The sequence below is a fragment of the Cynocephalus volans genome, chromosome 1, assembly GCF_027409185.1.
Source record: "Cynocephalus volans isolate mCynVol1 chromosome 1, mCynVol1.pri, whole genome shotgun sequence".
Lineage (NCBI taxonomy): Eukaryota > Metazoa > Chordata > Mammalia > Dermoptera > Cynocephalidae > Cynocephalus > Cynocephalus volans.
Genome location: NC_084460.1, coordinates 292,618,700 through 292,637,691, shown reverse-complemented (window position 1 = coordinate 292,637,691; position 18,992 = coordinate 292,618,700). Strand labels below are relative to the sequence as shown.

The 18,992-nt window shown below is 44.4% G+C and overlaps 1 protein-coding gene across 4 annotated transcripts in view; it reads left to right on the top strand.

The window, feature by feature from the left end:
• Positions 1–18,992, top strand: part of SP110 (SP110 nuclear body protein) — a 48,070-nt gene that overhangs the window by 5,029 nt on the left and 24,049 nt on the right. For 3 of the 4 annotated variants that reach the window (XM_063093122.1, XM_063093109.1, XM_063093106.1), the window contains exons 4-15: positions 1,569–1,814; positions 2,138–2,221; positions 2,941–3,024; positions 3,255–3,338; positions 4,422–4,499; positions 6,314–6,382; positions 7,470–7,616; positions 9,926–9,973; positions 12,134–12,199; positions 13,949–13,996; positions 16,158–16,223; positions 17,977–18,024. In XM_063093122.1, the coding sequence (XP_062949192.1) occupies positions 1,569–1,814; positions 2,138–2,221; positions 2,941–3,024; positions 3,255–3,338; positions 4,422–4,499; positions 6,314–6,382; positions 7,470–7,616; positions 9,926–9,973; positions 12,134–12,199; positions 13,949–13,996; positions 16,158–16,223; positions 17,977–18,024 (1,068 nt within the window). The remainder of the gene's footprint in view (positions 1–1,568; positions 1,815–2,137; positions 2,222–2,940; positions 3,025–3,254; positions 3,339–4,421; positions 4,500–6,313; positions 6,383–7,469; positions 7,617–9,925; positions 9,974–12,133; positions 12,200–13,948; positions 13,997–16,157; positions 16,224–17,976; positions 18,025–18,992) is intronic. The other variant, XM_063093117.1, reaches the window with a different exon arrangement.

Here is an 18,992-nt window from a genome sequence, read left to right as displayed (position 1 = left end):
ACTGACAAGGAAATTGAAGCTCAGAGGTAACCTTCCCAAAGTTTCTTGTCTGTTAAGTGACAGAGCCAGGTCCTATTTGGATGTCCCAATACCAGGGCCCAAGATTTTAACCCCTATTCTAAACAAGGACAGCTGGAAGGCAGATAAAAGCTGGAGAAGGGAAGAAAGGTAGCTGTAGAGGAAGGGTGGGTGTGGTGGACACAGACACAGAAAGAGGATATGAGAACGAATGGAGCATGAAGTACACTGAGAAAGAAAAATGTTGGCTGAATAAAGGAGTAGAAAAAAGAGCAGTGACAGAGCTGGGAAGAAGGATGCAAGGGTGAGAGGGGCAGGGAGTGAGATCATTCCAGGTTGGAGGAAAAACACTTTGACCAAAGCACAAGGTTCGCTTAACTGAGCGTGACGAGGGAAGGATCACCCGATCACACTGGATTGTGACATTTTCATAAGTGGAGTCACCACTGTTGATGGCTCCTCATCTGCTCTCTGACACTTCACCATCAAGAGGCTCCTCCCCAAAGAGAGAAATGATTCCTTGAGCTAAAGAGGCAGCCAAAGGGGAAAGTCCACCTCCAGGCAGGGGCAGCTGCACATGGGCCCCCTCACCTGGCAGCATTGGGACAGTGCCAGGAAAGACACAGACTCAAAGGCCATGCTAAGTACTTCTGAGAGCCAGAGGGACACAGGCTCTCATGTGCCCCCTGACCTGGCTGAGCTCAAGCATCTTCCTGGATCTGCAACTCTGTGATTTTGTTCTGGGTCCCTTTCCGAAAGCCGACCTTACTTTCCTTTTTCTGTTCACTGGTTGAGACAACTTTACTCTTGAAATAAACGATAAAAGGGTCTGGCTGGTTAGCTCAGTTGTTTGCGGTGTGGTGTTATAACACCAGGGTCAAGGGTTTGGATCCCCTTACTCGCCAGCCACCAAAAAATAAAAAATTAAATTAAATTAAATTAAGAAATAAGTGATAAGAAGAATCAGAAGAGACATCAGGCACTAGCCATGCAGGGGACAGCATGTGGAAAGCCAAGGGCCTGGGAGAGGGGGGATGAGAGAGAAAGTTGGGTGTGACCAGATCACAGGGTGCGACAGATGGCGCAGAAGCTGAATCCGCAGAAAGGAGCAGAAACCAGAATATAAAGTCTTAATACATCCTGCTAAGGAATGTTTATTTTATCTTATTTGCTCTTGGGAGGTATGATATGCTTATTTATTAAAACAAAGACCTCTATTGAAAGTATAACATGTAAATAATTGACTAAATTCTACGAAACCGAACTTAAAGAAAATTAAATCCCTGGGTACAAACTCAAACTCAGCTTTATGTGTGAAACCACTTTGGCATTAGGTCAGGGGTTAGATGCAGTTATGGTAGCACTGAATGCCCAGATCAGATAAGTAAAATAGACAGGAGCACAGATGGACAACAGGTGATGAGTCGGTCCTGTGCACCGGGAGAGAATGAGTAATTCCCTGCTACTGGAAGTCATGTATTAAGAAATCCCCTTCCCCAAGTAATTCCGAGTCTCCAAGGTGCTGATGTGTGCTCCTTCCTCAATCCCAGTTGGCACTTCCTATGGACAGTGGAGCAGAACCGCAGCCGACCCAGCAGAAGGGAGCTCCCTCCAGCCCCTGTCGCTGCTGCCCGCACCTCCACCCTCCCCTCCCAGCCGTCCCCCCTGTGCGCCCGGCGTCAGTGAGCCTGGAGCATCCTCGCAGCAAAGCAATGAGACCCTGGGCGAACCGCCCAGCCCTTCGGACCCTGTCACTCCTCTCCCTGGACTCGTCCAGGAAAGAAGGAGCTCTGCAGGTGAGAAACAGCTCCTGTCCCACACCTATGCATCCCCAGCTGAGGGTGCCTGGGCCGTGTCACCCACAGCCCCAGGGTCTTGTCTTTTATTGATCAAGTCCTTCCCGTGCACCCACCTACCCACACACAGCCCTTTCCAAGAAGGATTACAAGCACTGCCAGGGGCCTGGGTGAGGCCTAGAGGCCAGAACACCTGCTTGCCAGCCCCGGAACATCCCAACACTCTGCCCTTGGGCCTTGTGCTCCATCTGCCCCAGGCATTTTTATTATTCCCTTTCCTCCCAGACCTGGTAACCTGTAACGGGTTTTCTTCCTCCCTTCAGTGACCAATGACAACTTAACACCCAAAGTAAATGAGGAAAGAGACTCACAAGAGGTGCCCAGCCCTCCCGCTGGCACTGTGCAAGGTAACGTTCCCTGGGGCTGATCTAGCCCAGCTCAGGCACCTGTGAAGGGAGAATAGACACCTGCCAACCAGGAGGCTGTGGCGAGAACCCCAGGAAAAGGAATTGGGCACAACAAAGGAAAAGAAACAGAGAGGGCTGATCCACCAACTCAGCAATGCAAAACAAACCAGCAATCAAAACCCAGTTCTGAGTTGACAAGTAACTTGGCAACACCCACGTTGGTGACCCTTACCCAGTTCCTCACCCCCACACGATTATGGGCGCCTTTGAGTTTCAACCTTATTCCTTTCTATATGGTTTGGATTCTAAGAGCAATGTTATCGAAATTACTAGAAAAGATGATAAAATGTTTAAAGGTCTGCTGAACCCGATTTAGCTTCTAAAATTGTGTCCTGGTCCTCCCCAAACCATCATTGTCGTGGAGTTTGATCACATTAAATATAACAGTGGTATATTATCAGGCATTGTCGAAAATGGTATCGTGGATTCTGAGCTCTTCAGTGCTGAGAATGAGGGGTCCCGTTTGACCCAAATACTGTTTCCTCTCCTCCTCTAATCCATACCATCCAAATAAGGTTCACCTAATCAGGAAGCTAACAACGATGGAAGATTCCATCTTTTAGATTTTCAAAAGAAAAAAAATAAGCACCATTATCATTCCCTCTCATCCCTGACACCACGTCCCTGTAACCTGTAATGAGTTTCCTTCCTCCCTTCAGTGACCAATGACAACTTAACACCCAAAGTAAATGAGGAAGGAGACTTGCAAGAGGTGCCCGGCCCTCCCGCTGGCCCCATGCAAGGTAACGCCCCCTGGGGCTGACCTAGCCCAGCTCAAGGTGAAGGGAGAACTCACTCCCTCCTGGGAAGGGGCTCAGGTGCTGATGCAACACCAGGCGCTTGCTCTCCAACGCTATCCCACCCTTGCCCGGGCCCTGGAGCTCTGTCGCTCCATCGTTTTTAGCAGCTGGGATGGACTGTTCTCTTCTCTCCTCTCTCTGGTTCCTGTCATTCTTTTTCTCCCTTTGCTCAGTGCCCAGTGACAACAAGACCCCCCAAGTGAAAGATAAAGAAGACCCTCCAGAGATGTCCCATGCGCCCTCAGGCCCTATGCCAGGTAATCTTGATTTGGTCAACTTAAGCTCGACTTTGTTTTCACGTCTACCAGGGGGAAAAGCCGCTCGAATCTTCTCGAGGTGGAGCGCTCCCCGCCCTGCTGTCAGCCACCGTCCTGGCCTGGCTTCCAGCTGCTCAGCCAGCACTTGGGAGCTTGGGCACCAGAGACCCGAGCTCCTCAATGGAGATGGAGTCCTGGGGAGGGCAAGGGAGATGAGTCTGGAAAAAGTAGACTTGGAAGGGGGCACTGATGATGAGACAGAAGCCCTGCTGGCGCCTGCTACACTTGGACTCCAGATGACATGAAGTGTCTGCAAGGCAGAATATTCATCTGCCACAAGGGATTGTGGCAGGAACCCCAGGGGGAAAGGACAGGGGACAGAGTTTGACTTAGGCACACTCAATAAGGCAATGCTCAAAACTGCTCCACCAAAATGCAAAGCCAACAGGAAAGCTGCGGCCCATGCAGTGGGTTGGCACAGCAGATGTGGGTAGTCTCCTTCTAAGCCTTCACGTTCACTTTCAACCCTTCTATGTTGTTTGGATCTTTAAGAGTACATCCTATTAAAAGAATCTGAAAAGTAATACATTATTTCAAAGGTCTAATGACTGCTTGCCACGTGCCTCAGTGAACTGTTCCTAAGCAGGCAAGAATTTGAGACAGAATTTGAGGCAAGGTGAAATAAGCACACATAAAGCAGTTAAAGGATATTCACACGCAGACATCTAGGCACGAGCAGGTATTTTTCTATGGCAGAAACGTTGCCCTTCACTGCGACCGTCAACGCTCAGGGTCCCCTCTTCCCGCTGCTCTCAGCTGCCTCCCCTGAGCAAGGGCTGCGGAGACCCTCGTACTTCCCTTCCATCTGGTAGGGGAATCTCTCCAAATGGATCAGACTGAGCCTCCGCTGGGGGACAGTTGTCCCCAGTCACAGAGGTAACAATAACCAGAAGTTGGCAAAATCGAGGCAGAGCCAGGGAACCCTTAGATGCGCTCTCCACCGCTCCTGTTCTGTTGGCTTCTCTCAGCACCTTCTCTTCAGCCCTCTCTGAGCTCTGAAATGAATTCTATTGCTTTTATCAGTGACAAGCGATGATTCTCCAGAGCCAAATGATTCAGAAGAGCACCAGGAGACATCCACCCCACCTCTAAACAAGAAAGGTGAGGCCCGCCTTCCTCCTACGGATGTCAGGAGGGTGAATTTGGAGCTGCTGTCTGTTCTTCTGATCAAATCTTGTCATAAGCACCCACGATGTGACCACAGTCATGATGCCAAGCACAGTTGGCCTCTGCAGTTCTTATTTGCTGCACTTTCCTCAAAGGCCTTTGCAAAAATTATAGAGAAACCAGTGGCATTTAGAGACACTGACATATGCCTTCACTGGAATTTCCTGTTCTGAAACCATCAGTCTCATATTTACAACCTCTTAGAGTGTTAGTTGCACCAACCACTTTAACTGAAAGTTGGTGCCCCTGAGAGGACACTGCTTCCTCTTAAGACATGGTGTCTTATTAAGTCATGGTGTTCTCTGCCGTCATCCCCACTTCAGGGTGGGGGGCAGACTTGATGCGCACCCCTTGCTGCCCACTGCCCCATCCAGTCCCTTGCTCCCCCATCCTCTCCTTTGAGGCTTAACCATTCAATGACAGCACTCACTCCGTCCCTTCCATGCTGTCATCCACTGCCTGGCTGACCTCACCTGCATTTCCCTCACCTCTGGTCCTGCCATCATCCTGGATGCCTTCAAGGTACACATGAACACAGACAAGCCATCCAGTACTCTGGCCTCTCCAGTCCTTCACCTGCTCATTTCCAGTGACTTATTCCTCCACCAATTCTGGGCCTCCCATGCCCAAAGGACTTATAGGCCTTATCATCATTCAAACCTGGCTCAACTTCCCAATAATTATAAGTATTCCCTTTTTTGACATCTGTCCTTGAAGTTTGCTCCTTCTACAGCTATCGCTCAATCTCTGGCCTCTCCTTCTCAGCCCATTCCTGAAAAATTACAAATATCCCTCTCCCTTCTCTTCCTTATTATTTGTTCCCTCTGCAGCTGCCCTTCAGCCTCCTTTGAGCACCGGTCCACTGGCCTTTCCCTCTTCCAGTCCATTATCTGTCTTTCTCCACGCCCCTCCTGACCAGCTTAGAATCCAAGATCCATCGTTCCAGGAACCTGTTGCTGCTCTCTCAACCTGCCTTGCTTCTCTGTCTTTTCCTAGAACTCTCTGGCAGGTCTTGGAGGAAACTTTGCATGTGCTTTCTGTACACTGCATCTGAAAGTGCGCACTGCTGCTCCCTCACGTCACACAGCAGCACAGAGTCTCCCCTTGCTGAGTTTTCATGATTTTAGTGTAAATGATCCCTCCTGCAGTGATAATTTCAAACTTTGAGCTCTGGTTTTCAAATCTCTGACCCCTTTACCTCCTCCTTAGTGCTCAGCAGGTGACTTTGTCTCCTGCTTCGTATGAAGGTATGAGACAAGAATCCTTCATTTCTCACTGCCAGCCCTTCAAACACCAACCACTCCTGTCCCTCCCTCTGTCCAAGGCAATCCTCCCACCTCCACTTACGCTGTGCATGATCCCTTCACTCCCTCAAGTTGTCAGTATCTCTCTGTCACCAGCACTTGCATCCAGCCCATGCTTAAGACTATCACAGCTCATAAAAGGAACTTTCTCTTGATCCTCACTGGACTTCAGCTGCCTTTAGAGCTCTCACCATTTCACAACCAACCTTCTAGAAATGAGTTCCCGTTGCTTGCTGTCTCCGTCTCTTTACTTCTCTCTTTCCTCTGTCACTTCAGAGTTTCTTCCTCCCCTAATACTCCATGAAGTCACATCGCCTCAGGTCACTGATGACCTGCTAGTCACTGTGGTTAAGACCAAAAGTAAAAGCCAAATGTCATTGACATGTAAGGTTGGCATATCTGTATTTGTAACTATAAAAGATTTTCTTTAACCTTTCTCTTTAGGAAGGAAAAGAAAAAGATGTATCTGGTCAACTCCAAAACGGAGACGTCAGAAAAAAAGCTTCCCGAGAGGTAAGATGAGGACACAAGAGGAGGCTGGAGGCTGGAGGCTGGACACAGCGCCTGCAGGGCTTGTCGGTCCAGGTCTGAGAGCTCAATCTTATTCTAAATGCAGCGGGCAGCCGTTGAAGAGATCTAATCAGTGAAGTGACATGATCTGATTTGACATTTGACAAGACTAATTTTGCTGCTGTGTGAAGGATGAACTGGAGATGGGCTCGCATGCAGGCGGGGCAGCATTTGGGGGCAGATGCCATGAGAGGTTGAGGTCTGGCAGTGGGGATGCTGAGAAGCAGGCCACTTCAAGACGGGGTTGGAGGTGAAGTTGACAGGACTCGATGAATTGTCACTTGGGGATGGGAGAGAGAAAAATCGAGGCTTCCTCCTCAATTTCTGGCTTGAGTGACTGAGCGAGTGGTAATGCCGTTGCTGAGGGCAAGTGCTAACATACTTGAGGGGAAGTTTTAGATTTCAATTTTTGACCTGTTCATTTAGAGATCTCAGCCAGCCATCTATGAGCTGTGCCAGCTGTATATTCTGTCAGGAACTGTGAAGGGTCCGAGAGGATACCCTGGTGCTATCCACCTTAATGGCAGGGTCCTTGCCTCTCGATTCTCTGATACCTTGCACTTACCCCACGAGAGGCACCTGGGAACCCTTGGATCTCTCCCTTACCACACACAGGCCCCAGGGGAACCTGGAGAGGGCTTCATAAGGCCCCTCCTCTCTATCTTAACAGGACTGCACAGCCACAGCCATTTCTCCCCTGATGTGGCCACTTCATGGTGCAGGGGTCACACAAACAAGAATCAGGAAATAAGCCCCACTGCTCTGGGATTTCCCCAGATTTATCTGGTTGATTTCAACGGTTGGTACCTAGGTTGAGAGCAAATGGTGATTTGGAGGGACAAAGGTGCACACAAGAAAAAAAGAGATAATTATAGATAAATAGCAGAAGAAAAGTGAGGTCCAGGGTAAGCAGTCTCCTGAGAGGGTGGGGGCTGGGGACATGAGAAAGGAGGTCACTTCACTAACTGGGGAGGAGGAGGCTCACTGGGGACCTCAATTTAAACTATTCACAAATCACTGCTTGGCTCAGGGGCAGCCTTACCTAGGCATGGAATCCAAGAGAAGCTCCAGGCGGTGGATCAGGTGACTCAAAGGAAGGACGACTCAACCTGGAACTTGGCGGTGACAAGGGCCCAAAAGGCAAGAACTGAAAATGCTCACAGGTCCAGATCAGAGGGTAAGGCTGAGCATGGGATCTGCCAGTGGAATGGCTCAGTGTGGGAGGGTCTGTCATGGAGCAGGTGCAGGTTAGGTAGATATGGAAAGTCAGTAATATTAGGAGGGGGAAGTACAGAGAATGATGATGAAGTGTGACAAGAGGGACAAAGAGAGAGCAAGGATGTATTGCAGCTGAGGAGTTTTACTGAAGAAACAGATGTACTCACAGGGACAGCTTTCCTCACCTGTGGCCTATGGCAGCAGCTCTCAAACTTTTGGTCTCAGGACTCTTTTGTGCTCTTAAAAATGATTGAGGCTCCAGATTTTGTTTATGTCTACCTCCATGTACCTTATTAGAAATTAAAACTAATAATTTTTAAATTAGTTTTAAGTTTTTTAATTAAATCAATTTATTTGTTTATTCACTTAAAAGTAATAATAATAAAGCAATTCCCTGTTAACATAAATAACATATTTTGTGAAAAATGAATATATTTTCCCAAGCAAAGCAAATTGGCGAGAAGAGTGGCGTTATTTTACACCTTTGTAAATCTCGTTAATGTCTGGCTGCAGAAAAGTCACCTGGATTCTTATGTCTGCTATGGTGTTCAATCCGTTGTGTTGTATCACCTTGGTAAAAGTATAAGAAGAAAATCCAGCCTTACACAGATATACAGTTGAAAAGGGTAGAATATTTTAACAATCTTTCGTGGTATCTGTGGATGTTCGTGTTGAATACGACACCAAAACTTGACAAGTGGTAGTTTCTTAAACGGTAGTGGGAACGCAGAATCTGAGACCACGTCGGCGTACTTATCCCACTCTGCTCCTAAAGTGCATGACGCCCTCGTGCATTTTGAGTAGATGTTCTACTCATGCAGTGTTTTGTACTGTCACTCACGTTTGGAAATATTGTTCACAGTGAGCCGGCAGCATAAACAATCTCACCAGTATTTATTTTTTTAAGACAACCGTGGTACATTAAGATACAGCAAAAGTGATTCATCTGTTACGTACTCTCAGTTTTTCAGATAGAATATTAAAAAGATGTGCACCCATGCGTAGAAATGTATTAAAAATTAATTTTTTTTTTGAGGCTGGCCTGTACAGGGAACCCTTTCTTTTTTTAATTAATTCATTTTTATTTTTTATTTCTTGGCAGCCGCCCAGCATGGGGATCTGAACCCTTGACCTTGGTGTTACAAGGCTGCATTCTAACCCGTTGAGCTAACCAGCCAGCCCTTAAAATTAATAATTTTTACTAGTTCATCAAGAACATTTTTAAGCAAATCCAGGTTTTTTGTTTGTTTTTATGGTGGAGCAAGCGGCAGTGAAGAATGCAGTGGCTCTTGCTAAGGTTATCACTGCACTGGAGTACACTTTTTGATATTTTTTTCCTAATCATGACCTTCCCATGATATTTTAATACCACAAATATAATATATATTCTTTTATATACTGTATATACATATATGACCTTTATACATAAAAACAATTTTTAAATGTTCAGGCTCCAAGAACTGATTTTTGCACTCTTGGGAGCAGTATCACCACCACCCTAAGCATATTCTTTGCATAATAACCCTGAATCAGTTTGTTCCTAGAACCCTGATCTCCGTATTTCTCATGTGACCATTCTGGGGAAATTGGGGCGAGAACAGCTCATCATAAACACAAACGTGATATTATGCCCGGACATGTGTAACAACATAGTATGGACGTGCGCTGGTAAATGGCACATGTTAATACCCCCGTCACCACCACTGCCATTATCACATTTCTGGAATGAGTTTATAGCACTGTCTTTAAAGGGGGAAAAAAGCTGAATATTCTGTTTGTTGGCGATAGAGCCAATGTGTCACAAATTCACAGAACCTTCCCAGGACAGAAGTGACTGTCAAAGGACAAATATCGAATTCTTGTCAGGAAAAATGGGTTAAATTTTACCACCTTAAAATCCAAGTTATCATTTTTAACAGTTTCCCCTACATAGTAATGTTTCAGCTTTTCTCATGGATAATTTCACTTTATTCTCACGACAACCCTTGGAGAAGGTTGACTGATTTATTCTAATTTTGCACATGAGGAAATTGAGACACGGAAAGGATTCGTGGGTTTGTCCGAGATCCTGCGGATGATGAATGTCTGGCTCAGGACTAGCAAGCTGGTCCCCAGGAGCTCTTCAGGAGCCCTCATTCTCCATTAGAAAGAAAGGGGCACAGATAATATTGTCAAACCTGTCAATTCACCGTTGATTGAAATGAGTGTGGTCACAAAATGTGAAACTTGCTTATTCAAAAAATGGCTTTTTTTCTCCTTACTTTCTAGGTCCCGTGGATGATCAAGTCTGTTTGGGAAAATCTCCTGGGGAAAAGCGTAAGTGTGAGGAAGAGCCTCTTTGGTCTCTGTTAGGGCGGACTCGATGGTCCCCTTACTGTGTGTTATATCCTGTGACGCATGAAAAGACAGCTGAGCCAGAAAAAGCATTTCAAAAATGCTTTTTAAAAGTGATTTAACTTTTTTTCGAGATAGAAAAGTTTCCGTACTATAAACGTGATATGCTGTAACCATTAGAATTAGGTTGCTGTGTATTACAGCAAATCCCACCCCACTTTAAAAAAATAAATAAAATAAGTCGCTAATCAAGAGAGGTTATTTCTCTGTCCCACACAGAGGCAGGAGTTCAGGAGCTGGTGGCGTACACTGTACAGTCCCGGCTCTTTCTTGCTTTTTGTCCCTCCATCCTCAGCATGTGGCGTCCCCTTCACTGGGGTCCAGCCAGCAAGTCTGCGTTCCAGCCAGAGGGAAAGCGTCAAGATCAGAGAAGGGCACGCGTCCTCCATAGAAGGACATTATGGGCAGGTTGCATTTAGTAATCCTGCCGCTAGGACTGGTTGTGTGGCCACATCTGACTTCAAAGGAGGCTGGGAAATGTAGTCTTTATTCCAGAAGAGCAGGTTTCCAGCTCAGAATCAGGGGCTTTATTACTAAGGAAAACTGGAAACCAGAGAAAGTGGAGCAACCAGCACTATTCGTCCTGCACACGTCTGTGGTGGGCATTATGGCTGCTCTGCACTATTTCTGGTCCTCCCGTGTTTCCCGGAACCTTGGAAAGCCACATGGCCATCCTCCTTGCAGGAGGCAGCTCCATGACATTTGTTCTCCAATGAGCTGAAGAGATGGGTGTCACTTCTGGGTCCAAGCACGTGAGAGAAAGTTGCCTAAAGGCCAGAGCAGTGTGCACCTCCCCCAGGTAGAGGACAGCTCCCTGAGAGTCATCTGGTCCTGCAGAGGACTTGCTGTGACTGTGACGTAATTTTTATGTTAAGATACCAAGATTTGGCATTGTTTCTTTCTCCAGCATAGCCTACCCTGTCCTGCATGATACAGTATCTCTAAAAATCTGCAAGAAGTACAGAAAACTATAACTCAGGAAGTTAAGCAACTGTTCAATCTCCTTACTCAACCTTATTTTCAGACCTTATAAATATACATACATTTTTCTTTATATATGCATATATAAACTAATACTATATAGTCTATTCTAGAAACCACTTTTTTACTGTGCATTTAATGTTATCCACTTTCTCTTTTTAACTACACGGCACATCGTATGATTAACCAGTTTGTTAATAATCACCTATTGATGGACAGTTAGATTATTTCCTATTTTTATACGAAAATAGAAATCACATTTGCATGTGTGTGTATCACTGCACATTTGTCCAATAATTTCCTTAGAATTGATTTCTAAACACAAGATTACTTGGTTAGCATCTCAATATCTTAGAATTTGTCCATTGCCAAATTGCCCTCCAGAAAATGTAATAATTTCCATTCCCTCTAGCAATATATGAGTGCTCTTTTTCTACATGCTGAACATGATAAAAGCTTTTTAAATGTTTACGTATCCTTTAGACCAGACAATGCATTTCTTTGATTCTTAGTGGTGTAAAGATGATTTCCAAATAAATTTGTCATTTATATTTCCTATACGAGTATTTTTCACTTATGCTGACTACCCATTTTCTTAGAGTACTATTCACTTTTTGCTTTATCTGGTAAGAATATTAACCTTCTATATGTTACATATATTACAATTATTCCCATTTTGTTTCCGTTTTATTATGATGAGGGTGTTTTCTGAGAGATGGACATTTAAAATGTTTTAAAGAGTCAAATCTGTTTCTCTTTTACCTGTATAATTTCTGGCCCTGAATTTTGGCTTGGAAAACCTCTTACGATTCATCACTTATAATAATCTTTCTGTATATTTTCTTTTAGTCTTACAAAACTGGCTATTAATTTAAAATGACATATTTTAAGTGTGACTTATTTAGCATATCTCTCTTACATCTTTCTCCAATTCTTTTCACTTCCCCATTATGTGGAGTACTTTTCTCACGTAGGTCTCATTGTTTTCTTATCTCTCCAAAGTGATGGGAAAGCACAAAAAATTTTACTTGAAAAGTGTTGACATCTCAGGCTTGTAGATCAATATTCGTCGTCATAAAAGATTTTTCTTTATTTTTTTAGAAAAGAAGAGGAAAAGAGATGGCAGGTCAAGTTCAACAAGAAAACAGAAAAAAAGGCTCCTGAGAGGTAAGCAGGAAAAGTGAAGTCGTTACTCCCTTCATGTTTATCACGGTCCTCACTTCACCGAGCAGCATGGCCTCCGCTCACTTGTCCCTGGAGCACGGTCAGCCCCACCCCTGTCCTCTGGGCCTCCCCCTCAAAGGACTCCTCCCTGCAGAAGAAGAGAGAACCCAACACCAAGTTGGTTCAAACGCGGCCTCCTTTTCTCTCATAGTGGGGAGAGAATGGGGCTGGGGCACACAGGAGGTGTCAGACAATTTTGAGATTCGAATTGTGTCCAATCCAGGGTCAGAATCAGAAAGGATGGACACGAGGAACCTGATCTGCAAGCAGGATTCAGACTCCCAATCCCAAACTGGAATTAGGTTGGAGTCATGGAGCATTCGAAATCCCCTGAGTCAACCCACACCTGCTGTTTTAGTCCGTTTTGTGTTGCTATAAAAGAAATACCTGAGACCGGGTAATTTATAAAGGAAAGAGGTTTATTTGGCTTATGATTCTGGGACAGCAGCCTCTGGCACAGGCCTCAGGCTGCTTCTACTCATGGTGGAAAGTGGCAGCAGCCGGTGGGTACAAGCAGATCACATGGTGAGAGGAAGCAAGAGAGACAGAGGAGGTGCCAGTGTCCTTTAAACAACCAGTTCTCACGGGAGCTAATAGAGCGAGAACTCACTCATTAATCCCCCTTCCCCCAGGGAGAGCATTAACTCATTCATGAAGGATCCGCCCGCATGACACAATCAGTTTCTGACACTGTCACATTGTGGATCAAATTTCCGCATGAGGTTTGGAGGGGACAACACATCCAAACTCCATCATTCCACCCCTGGCCCCCCAAAACTCATGTCAAACTCAAACTTTTGGTCTCAGGACTCTTTTATGCTCTTAGAAATGATTGAGGCTCCAGATTTTATGTCTATCGATATGTACCTTGTTACAAATTAAAACTAATAATTTTTAAATTAGTTTTTAGTTTTTTAATTAAATTAATTTATTTGTTTGTTCACTTAAAAGTAATAATAATAAACCAATTCCCTGTTTACATAAATATTTCTCATGTGACCGTTCTGGGGAAATTGGGGCAAGAACAGCTCATCATAAACACAAACGTGATATTATGCCCGGGCATGTGTAACAACATAGTATGGACGTGCGCTGGTAAATGGCACATGTTAATACCTCCCTCACCACTGCTGCCGTTATCACATTTCTGGAATGAGTTTATAGCACTGTCTTTAGAGGGGGAAAAACCTGAATATTCTGTTTGTTGGTGACATGGCCAATGTGTCACAAATTCACAGAACCTTCCCAGGACAGAAGTGACTGTCAAAGGACAAATATCGAATTCTTGTCAGAAAAATGGGTTAAATTTTACCACCTTAAAATCCAAATTATCATTTTTAACAGTTTCCCCTACATAGTAATGTTTCAGCTTTTCTCATCGATAATTTCACTTTATTCTCACGACAACCCTTGGAGAAGGTTGACTGATTTATTCTAATTTTGCACATGAGGAAATTGAGACACGGAAAGGATTCGTGGGTTTGTCCGAGATCCTGCGGATGACGAATGTCCGGCTCAGGACTAGCAAGCTGGTCCCGGGAACTCTTCAGGAGCCCTCATTCTCCATTAGAAAGAAAGGGGCACAGATAGTATTGTCAAACCTGTCAATTCACCGTTGTCTGAAATGAGTGTGGTCACAAAATGTGAAACTTGCTTATTCAAAAAATGGCTTTTTTTCTCCTTACTTTCTAGGACCCGTGGATGATCAAGTCTGTTTGGGAAAATCTCCTGGGGAAAAGCGTAAGTGTGAGGAAGAGCCTCTTTGGTCTCTGTTAGGGCGGACTCGATGGTCCCCTTACCATGTGTTATATCCTGTGACGCATGAAAAGACAGCTGAGCCAGAAAAAGCCTTTCAAAAATGCTTTTTAAAAGTGATTTAACTTTTTTTCGAGATAGAAAAGTTTCCGTACTATAAACGTGATATGCTGTAACCATTAGAATTAGGTTGCTGTGTATGACAGCAAATCCCACCCCACTTTAAAAAAATAAATAAAATAAGTCGTTAATCAAGAGAGGTTATTTCTCTGTCCCACACGGAGGCAGGAGGTCAGGAGCTGGTGGCGTACACTGTACAGTCCCGGCTCTTTCTTGCTTTTTGTCCCTCCATCCTCAGCATGTGGCGTCCCCTTCACTGGGGTCCAGCCAGCAAGTCTGCGTTCCAGCCAGAGGGAAAGCGTCAAGATCAGAGAAGGGCACGCGTCCTCCCTAGAAGGACACTATGGGCAGGTTGCATTTAGTAATCCTGCCGCTAGGACTGGTTGTGTGGCCACATCTGACTTCAAAGGAGGCTGGGAAATGTAGTCTTTATTCCAGAAGAGCAGATTTCCAGCTCAGAATCAGGGGCTTTATTACTAAGGAAAAAGGGAAACCAGAGAAAGTGGAGCAACCAGCACTATTCGTCCTGCACACGTCTGTGGTGGGCATTATGGCTGCTCTGCACTATTTCTGGTCCTCCCGTGTTTCCCGGAATCTTGGAAAGCCACATGGCCATCCTCCTTGCAGGAGGCAGCTCCATGACATTTGTTCTCCAATGAGCTGAAGAGATGGGTGTCACTTCTGGGTCCAAGCACGTGAGAGAAAGGCGCCTAAAGGCCAGAGCAGTGTGTACCTCCCCCAGGTAGCGGACAGCGCCCTGAGAGTCATCTGGTCCTGCAGAGGACTTGCTGTGACTGTGACGTAATTTTTATGTTAAGACACCAAGATTTGGCACTGTTTCTTTCTCCAACATAGCCTACCCTGTCCTGCATGATACAGTATCTCTAAAAATCTGCAAGAAGTATAGAAAACTATAACTCAGGAAGTTAAGCAACTGCTCAATCTCCTTACTCAACCTTATTTTCAGACCTTATAAATATACATACATTTTTCTTTATATATGCATATATAAACTAATACTATATAGTCTATTCTATAAACCACTTTTTTACTGTGCATTTAATGTTATCCACTTTCTCTTTTTAACTACACGGCACATCGTATGATTAACCAGTTTGTTAATAATCACCTATTGATGGACAGTTAGATTATTTCCTATTTTTATACGAAAATAGAAATCACGTTTGCATGTGTGTGTATCAATGCACATTTGTCCAATAATTTCCTTAGAATTGATTTCTAAACACAAGATTACTTGGTTAGCATCTCAATATCTTAGAATTTGTCCATTGCCAAATTGCCCTCCAGAAAATGTAATAATTTCCATTCCCTCTAGCAATATATGAGTGCTCTTTTTCTACATGCTGAACATGATAAAAGCTTTTTAAATGTTTACGTATCCTTTAGACCAGACAATGCATTTCTTTGATTCTTAGTGGTGTAAAGATGATTTCCAAATAAATTTGTCATTTATATTTCCTATTTGAGTATTTTTCACTTATGCTGACTACCCATTTTCTTAGAGTACTATTCACTTTTTGCTTTATCTGGTAAGAATATTAACCTTCTATATGTTACATATATTACAATTATTCCCATTTTGTTTCCGTTTTATTATGATGAGGGTGTTTTCTGAGGGATGGACATTTAAAATGTTTTAAAGAGTCAAATCTGTTTCTCTTTTACCTGTATAATTTCTGGCCCTGAATTTTGGCTTGGAAAACCTCTTACGATTCATCACTTATAATAATCTTTCTGTATATTTTCTTTTAGTCTTACAAAACTGGCTATTAATTTAAAATGACATATTTTAAGTGTGACTTATTTAGCATATCTCTCTTACATCTTTCTCCAATTCTTTTCACTTCCCCATTATGTGGAGTACTTTTCTCACGTAGGTCTCATTGTTTTCTTATCTCTCCAAAGTGATGGGAAAGCACAAAGAATTTTACTTAAAATGTGATGACATCTCAGGCTTGTAGATCAATATTGGTCGTCATAAAAGATTTTTTCTTTATTTTTTTAGAAAAGAAGAGGAAAAGAGATGGCAGGTCAAGTTCAACAAGAAAACAGAAAAAAAGGCTCCTGAGAGGTAAGCAGGAAAAGTGAAGTCGTTACTCCCTTCATGTTTATCACGGTCCTCACTTCACCGAGCAGCATGGCCTCCACCCCTTGTCCCTGGAGCACGGTCAGCCCCACCCCTGTCCTCTGGGCCTCCCCCTCAAAGGACTCCTCCCTGCAGAAGAAGAGAGAACCCAACACCAAGTTGGTTCAAACGCGGCCTCCTTTTCTCTCATAGTGGGGAGAGAATGGGGGCTGGGGCGCACAGGAGGCTTCAGACAATTTTGAGATTCGAATTGTGACCAATTCAGGGTCAGAGTCAGAAAGGATGGACACGAGGAACCTGATTTGCAAGCAGGATTCAAACTCCCAATCCCAAGCTGGAATTAGGTTGGAGTCATGGAGCATTCGAAATCCCCTGAGTCAACCCACACCTGCTGTTTTAGTCCGTTTTGTGTTGCTATAACAGAAATACCTGAGACTGGGTAATTTATAAAGGAAAGAGGTTTATTTGGCTTACGATTCTGGGACAGCAGCCTCTGGCACAGGCCTCAGGCTGCTTCTACTCATGGCGGAAAAGTGGCAGCAGCCGGTGGGTACAAGCAGATCACATGGCGAGAGGAAGCAAGAGAGAGAGAGGATGTGCCAGGGTCCTTTAAACAACCTGCTCTCACGGGAACTAATAGAGCGAGAACTCACTCATTAATCCCCCTTCCCCAAGGGAGAGCATGAATCCATTCATGAGGGATCTGCCGGCATGACTCAATCAGTTTCTGACACTGTCACATAGGGGATCAATTTTCTGCATGAGTTTTAGAGGGGACAACACATCCAAACCGCCTCATTCCACCCCTGGCCCCCCAAAACTTATGTCAAACTCAAACTTTTGGTCTCATGACACTTTTATGCTCTTAGAAATGAGTGAGGCTCCAGATTTTGTTTATGTCTATCCATATGTACCTTGTTACAATTTAAAACTAATAATTTTTAAATTAGTTTTTAGTTTTTTAATTAAATCAATTTATTTGTTTATTCACTTCAAAGTAATAATAATAAACCAATTCCCTCTTTACGTAAATATTTCTCATGTGACCGTTCTGGGGAAATTGGGGCAAGAACAGCTCATCATAAACACAAACGTGATATTATGCCCGGGCATGTGTAACAACATAGTATGGACGTGCGCTGGTAAATGGCACATGTTAATACCCCCCTCACCACCACTGCCATTATCACATTTCTGTAATGAGTTTATAGCACTGTCTTTAGAGGGGGAAAATCCTGAATATTCTGTTTGTTGGTGATATGGCCAATGTGTCACAAATTCACAGAAGTTTTCCAGGACAGAGTGACTGTCAAAGGACAAATATCTAATTCTTGTCAGGAGAAATGCGTTAAATTTTACCACCTTAAAATACAAATTATCATTTTTAACAGTTTCCCCTACATAGTAATATTTCAGCTTTTCTCATGGATAATTTCACTTTATTCACACGACAACCCTTGGAGAAGGTTGACTGATTTATTCTAATTTTGCACATGAGGAAATTGAGACACGGAAAGGATTCGTGGGTTTGTCCGAGATCCTGCGGATGATGAATGTCTGGCTCTGGACTAGCAAGCTGGTCCCAGGAGCTCTTCAGGAGCCGTCATTCTCCATTAGAAAGAAAGGGGCACAGATAATATTGTCAAACCTGTCAATTCACCGTTGTCTGAAATGAGTGTGGTCACAAAATGTGAAACTTGCTTATTCAAAAAATGGCTTTTTTCTCCTTACTTTCTAGGTCCTGTGGATGATCAAGTCTGTTTGGGAGAATCTCCTGGGGAAAAGCGTAAGTGTGAGGAAGAGCCTCTTTGGTCTCTGTTAGGGTGGACTCGATGGTCCCCTTACTGTGTGTTATATCCTACGACGCATGAAAAGACATCTGAGCCAGAAAAAGCATTTCAAAAATGCTTTTTTAAAGTGATTTAACTTTTTTTCGAGATAGAAAAGTTTCCGTACTATAAACGTGATATGCTGTAACCATTAGAATTAGGTTGCTGTGTATGACAGCAAATCCCACCCCACTTTAAAAAAATAAATAAAATAAGTGGCTAATCAAGAGAGGTTATTTCTCTGTCCCACACGGAGGTAGGAGGTCGAGAGCTGATGGCGTACACTGTAGAGTCCCGGCTCATTCTTGCTTGTTGTCCCTCCACACACAGCACGTGGTGTCCCCTTCACTGGGGTCCAGCCAGCAACTCTGCGTTCCAGCCAGAGGGAAAGTGTCAAGGTCAGAGAAGGGCACGCGTCCTCCATAGAAGGACACTATGGGCAGGTTGCATTTAGTAATCCTGCCACTAGGACTGGTTGTGTGGCCACATCTGACTTCAAAGGAGGCTGGGAAATGTAGTCTTTATTCCAGAAGAGCAGGTTTCCAGCTCAGAATCAGGGGCTTTATTACTAAGGAAAACTGGAAACCAGAGAAAGTGGAGCAACCAGCACTATTCGTCCTGCACACGTCTGTGGTGGGCATTATGGCTGCTCTGCACTATTTCTGGTCCTCCTGTGCTTCCCGGAACCTTGGAAAGCCACATGGCCATCCTCCTTGCAGGAGGCAGCTCCATGACATTTGTTCTCCAATGAGCTGAAGAGATGGGTGTCACTTCTGGGTCCAAGCATGTGAGAGAAAGGCGCCTAAAGGCCAGAGCAGTGTGTACCTCCCCCAGGTAGTGGACAGCGCCCTGAGAGTCATCTGGTCCTGCAGAGGACTTGCTGTGACTGTGAAGTACTTTTTATGTTAAGACACCAAGATTTGGC